The 6,000-nt window shown below is 42.3% G+C and overlaps 1 protein-coding gene across 3 annotated transcripts in view; it reads left to right on the forward strand.

Moving 5' to 3' along the window:
• The window catches only part of SH3RF3 (SH3 domain containing ring finger 3), a 393,698-nt gene extending 388,341 nt beyond the window's left edge, over positions 1 to 5,357 (forward strand). For all 3 annotated transcript variants that reach the window (XM_059721048.1, XM_059721047.1, XM_019484992.2), the window contains one exon: positions 2,129 to 5,357. In XM_059721048.1, coding sequence (XP_059577031.1) covers positions 2,129 to 2,297 — 169 coding nt within the window. In that variant the 3' untranslated portion in view covers positions 2,298 to 5,357. The remainder of the gene's footprint in view (positions 1 to 2,128) is intronic.
• The last annotated feature ends 643 nt before the right edge of the window (positions 5,358 to 6,000 follow it).

The following is a 6,000-nucleotide window of genomic DNA, read 5'->3' on the forward strand; positions in this document are numbered from 1 at the left end:
GCTCATTGTTTCTTCTTTGCTGTGTGCCTCCTGGCTCAGTGCCAAGGTCCTCTTTGAATGTTTTCACTGCTCCACATTCATTGTGTTGAGATCCTCAGCACCAAACTCCCTGTCTATCTGGATCACCTTCTAGGGGCAGAGTGTGCACTTTTTAGCAGTGCCAAAACCTAAAATGGTGGCACTTACAAGGGAAATCTGGATTTGACCCCTATGTGTTTTGTCAACCTTGATTTTTCTGTTATAAGCTGGGGGCAAGTAGACTGGAATGGCTAGAGGGGGGAAAGAATGGGGTGTACGGAAGATTGCACAATGACTCTGAGCTACAGATGTGGTACAGCAATGAAAACAGCAAATGCAACCCTAGGATGCATCTGGCAAAGTATCTGCAGTAGAGAAAGAGAAGGATTAGTGCCATTGAACAAGGCCATGGTGAGATCTCATCTGCACTGCTGTGTGCAGTTCTGCGCACACAGTCAAACTGGAGCAGAGAAGGGCTACTAGATCTACCCAAGGGAATGGAGAGCCAGTCTTAGAGGAGAGGAGACTTCAATTTGGCTTGTTTTGTGTAGCAAAGTGAAGGCCAACAAAGAACCTGAATTGCAGCAGCAGAATTAGTGATTTCAGCTCCCTGGGCAGAGGTGCCAAAGAGGAGGTAAGGGGAGTTGCCCAGCCCCAGAGAGTCTTCCCTGACCATTAGCTCAGGGTGGACTCTCGAGGAACCCGGCTACTACTGCCATAGTGCAGGCTCCCAGTCTCATTTGTGGCACCTCCTCTGTGTGCGGGGCGGGAGCGGTCCGAGGCTTTCGGGGGCGCGCAGCGGGCTGTGGCTGGGAGCCTGCAACGGTAGGGCGGGGACTCTGGCACGACGGACTAGAATTAGGCACGGACTCGTAGCGGTTAATTAAAGATTGTTTTACTTACACCGTAGGTGGTCGCGGTGCAGGCAGGAAAAACTTTCTTGAGTTGCAATTACAGACAAACACACGTGGAGTTTGCTAGGCTCCGCAAAACAAACATGACAGAGCCCTGGATACCCTTGACGAGTGCACAAAACCGTAGATACGTCTTAAGAATTTAACGAACGAGATGGGAAGAGGTTGGTGGTTGATCAGGCCGCCGAACTCCTCTGAGACACGCACGAAGTTTCTATTACTCTGCCGCGTGCTCAGAGTCCCCACGAGATGGTTGTGGAGTCCTCTATAACTTGGGCGGAAACTGCTCAAACCTCTTATACGGCTAGCAAGCCAATCGCTAGCCGCCACGTGGGAATAATTTAGAAACAGCCAATAGTGGGAAACAAATTTACATACGGGTGGCGGGAACTCCTTTGCACCGGGGTTTTCTCTCTGCAGCAGAGAATTGCACCGTGCAAAGAAAGCTCCACGTGGCGGGAAATAATTCTGCAGTGCCGAAGCGCACACACAATCATTGGGTCATGACACTCTGACTCACCAGCTACCTGCCTCCTCCCAGTTACACTGCTGCCTGATTGCTTTCAGTAAGTACCCCAGGGGGACAAATACTGGAGGGTGGGGAAGTGCTGCCTAAGCTAAAATATTGTGTTGACACAAGAACAAATATAACCTGCCTGTGCATGGCTAGAATGAGATGATGGTTTCTCACTCTCAGAGGTAAGGTTGATCAGCCTTCCAGGTGCAATAGTAGTGGACAAGAAACTGAATTAAGATGGAGCTTGATATGAGTATGAATTGATTTATCTGCTGGGACTGAAGGAGGCAGGTCTCTTTCAAACCCAAATAATGTTTAACGGTTTTTGTTTGGCACAGGGGGCCAAGAGGGGTGTTTTCTGGTGACCCCAGTTTGACCACTAAACCAACAAATTGATTATTTGCACAACTCTGAAACATACAAGGCCACTCCATACAGTGCTTAGGAAGAGACAAGCATCCTTTTTAAACTGTTGGGAAGTTTAGGTCTCAGAGATGGAGGTGGAGTTTCGCAAGGCAGTTGGGGCAAACTCAGTTTGCACTCCTCTGAAATGTGCTGTGCTGTCATGAGAGTAGGACCGACTTCATGCAGCTCCCAGTAGCATCCTGCCCATGTGAGGGAATACTAGATCAGACCATTGGATTTATGTGTGATACAGTCTTTCCTTCTGTTTTTACAGGTATCGTGTTGTGGTACCATATCCACCTCAAAGCGAAGCAGAAATTGAACTGAAAGAAGGTGACATTGTGTTTGTGCACAAGAAAAGAGAGGATGGCTGGTATAAAGGGACATTACAGCGAAATGGCAGGACAGGCCTCTTCCCTGGAAGCTTTGTAGAGAGCTTCTGAGGACACATTTTACTCATTGCCACTCTCTGAACTGAAGGCTTTTTCAGGGGAAATTCCATAGCACAAAAAGAGACAGCCAAGGGAGACCTGACTGATATCCACTGCCATTTCTATTTCCAAAGACTCCCCAGCCGTCCCGTCTACAGCTCTGGAGGCACAGTACTTTGCTGTGCTTCCAAAACAGTATCTGGTGCATACAGTGGTATGTTGAAGTAGTGCCTTCCACCTGGAATTACAGACTGAGAGGATGCACATTTGGACTGTATCTAACCTGAACTCCACCTGTTCCCCTTTGTGTAAATTATAGAGAAACTATCTTTAAAAAAAGAGAAAAAAATGAAAGTTGTTTTATTGCTGTAACTTATTTGTCAGAGCTGCAGTGTTCTTATTACTGGCCTATGCAAGATGGATTTGAAAGTTTGAGGAGGAGTGGTAGGAAGCTCATGGAACTGGGATTTTATTTTTCCAGGAGAGATAAGGGAAAGTACAGAAAACCCAGCTAAAAAATTGGGCAGTATCCTGCAAGGAAGAATGAGGAGTCCAAAACATTAGTGTCATGCTGTTGATATACCTCAAAAATGTGTTGCATAAAAGCATCAGTCAGGAAGGGTGTTAGTGACTAGTTTCATAGTATCTGAAGCACCAGTGACATGTACTGGGAACACCCTTGAGGAGGTATGGCTCCACCATTCTATTGTGGTTATCTGAGCAGAATCCCTTTTACCTATCTTCTGCCTTTATTATATGCAGCATGGTTATTTGTCCTTCAGTATCACTTCCAATTGCTTTTTTTTGTACGACATACTTTTTACTGTAAGAATTGTTATCCTTTATATCTGTGTATATTCCTAATAGAGCAGACATTTTCTCTTTTTCATAACATCTGGTGCTACTTTTTTATTAGGAAAACTTTGGTTTGGCTCAACGGCGAGGCTGCAGCAGGTTTCACATTTGACATAGGAATCTGAAATGCATCTAAAGCACGTTTCAGCAAGTTCAAAGTGTTTGCTAGCATTACGTAAAGCAAGAGAGAAAATCAGGTTCGGCAGCGATGGGCATATACTTGACTGTGTGTAACAACCTTCCTCTCGCAGATGTAGTTTCTAAAGCACAATACTCCGTCTAGACAGTGATAAGTATTCAAGAATTGGGAGCATTTCCAGGAGGAGTAATTTTAATTGACTTTTAAGGCAATAAAAAGAACACTGCAGATTCCAGCAAGCACAGGAATAGTGGAATTTTCCTCTGTCGTTGCATCACAGAGATGAGAGCTGAGCTGAAAAGGCTGTAATGATCATGATCAAAGTGTGATTTCTTACTGTAGAAATATACAGTTCTTGATGCTGTTCATTTTCTAAACCTGGTCAAGCTACAATACAAAATGAATCGGGCAATATAAGCTTCCATCCTACCAGGGACTTCAAAGTGCAATAAGTATAAAGCAAGTTTATCCAGTTATTCATATTAATCAAAAAGAGAAAAAAATCCAGAAATGTAATTACGAGAGTATTTTTTAAAAATCAATTATGCATAAACCAAGTTATGATAAAGGAATATTTTTAACTGTGGCAGTATCTTGCCTTTCACAAGTGGCAAGCTGATTGCCAAGGCAAACAAGCACAAGTTAGGGGGGCAGTTCTCTGGACATGGTTTTATTAAAATAGATAATTGACATCATTTTCTTACCAGTATTTCATGAGGAAGATCTTTTGTTGTTTTTCAAGATGTGTATACGAGCACATATCACAATATGTATAAATGAACGTTCATGTTAAGTTCCATTCTGTGACACTGTTCTCCAGTAAAATTAAGTTGCTTTTGCTGTCATATGTAATGAACAGATTCCAGAAACACAGTCTGTGGCCAAGTGTAGCACCTTCAAAGCATGGAGACATTTTCAATTTTTTATGTTTTTATTGGGGGGGGAGGAAGGGAGGCATAATTTTTTTCCCCCATTTTTAACATTATATCATTTGTTAATATTTCCAGTTATAGAAAATCAGCTGCTAAAATGTTTGACTATTGTTGGGAGAAGGTTGCCTTTTTTGTAACCAATAGAAGATTAAAAATTTTTGTTCTGCCAAAGACTGACTTAAGAACAAAGAACTATCTGACCAGTTATTTGGTCCAAATCAGTGTTGCACAAGACACTAGAGAGTTAGCAAGCTAGCCATGTCAAAAATGTGTTCTGTAAAGTCTCTGGGTGAATACTGTCAGAAGGAGAGAGATTTTGCTGAAACTATAATGATTAAATCCATGTTCAAATCTGGTTCCAAGACTGCATTTACTATGCTCAGAAAAATGAAACAGGAAGATGCCTTGGTTACTGCATATTGTATTCAGCCAGCTCTAAAATACTTCCAGACTTCCACCCTCTAATGCTTAAATTGTATGGCACAAAAGCTAGTATGCAAGGAAATAAAGGAAAACACACGTCTGTGTCATGAAATCAGTGTTTCTAAATGTATTTTCGAGAGAGGACAATAATCATGATAAAGATAGATAATGAGAGTTAAAATATTCCTTTTGGTCATACCTCCTGCAAGAAATATTTTTTTGGTGTTTGAAAGTTTCACCCTGTTCACAGCTGTTTCTCACCCCCGTTTATTGCTTATTATAACAGTTTGGGTTAATGAGTAATCTTCTTGGTCAAATCAGTTCCATGTCAGGAATATGAGTGCAGAACATCAGACTGATCAGCATTAAAGAAAGTGACCAGTGCCATGACTGTGAAAGAGGATTGACTCCTACTGTGGTCCATTTTCTAACTACATACAAAGGAAAGAGAGAAGGAAGTAGAGGAGTGTGAGTACATTTCCTACAATAGAAAAAAAAAGTGAAAGAATCCCTCTGGCAGCCCCATTTTGTATAATGCCAGGGTCGCTATTCTAGAAATGGGTTCAGCTAATTGAACAGTTCCTTCGTACTTTGCACAGCTCAGAAAGTGATTTTGTGATACATGAATGTTAATGTGATTTAGGAAATGTTGGCGCTTATGAGTGCAAATGAATTACAATGACTGTGTTTCTGATCCTTTAAATAAAATAAATATCAAGGTAACTTGACTGAGGTTTCTGTTATTTAGATGGTTAAGTGTTTAAACAAAATACCTGAGCTTCAGATTGCAATAAAAAAGAATCACAGAGAAGTAGAGCTGGAAGAGACATCAGGAGATCACCTAGTCTAACCCTCTCCCCAAGATCAGTAGCCAGACCATTCTACACAAGTGCTTGTCTGACCTGTCTCTAAAACTATACCAGTAACCCTGTCACACAACTATGAGACATATTGCCCTAAAACACTTAAGAACCTGCCACAGGTGAAGCAAGGGGACAAGGGCACCGTCAATGTCCTGTTGCTGTAAGGGTTTTTAAAAACACTCGAGAGATCCAAGACAGAGGGCTGTAAAGTAAAATTCCTTCTTTATCCCAAATGTGGTGATCAGTTTGACCGTGAGCAGAGGAGGTGACTTTGAAAATAGGGTGAAGGAAGAAATGTCTCTGACATTTAAAATCATAGAGTCCTAGGCTTGTAAATGTCAGGACTTTTTCCAAATGAAATATGATGTGCCCATAAAGGGTCACCTTTCTACAAACCCCACTCACACTGAGCAGCTCTGCCAAACAGACCTGCTAAGGGCCTTGTTACACAACTGGCTGTGAGCCACACAGATGTTGATGGATGGTAGTGCTAGCTCATGTTT

The sequence above is a fragment of the Alligator mississippiensis genome, chromosome 1, assembly GCF_030867095.1.
Source record: "Alligator mississippiensis isolate rAllMis1 chromosome 1, rAllMis1, whole genome shotgun sequence".
In the NCBI taxonomy this organism is placed as follows: Eukaryota; Metazoa; Chordata; order Crocodylia; family Alligatoridae; genus Alligator; species Alligator mississippiensis.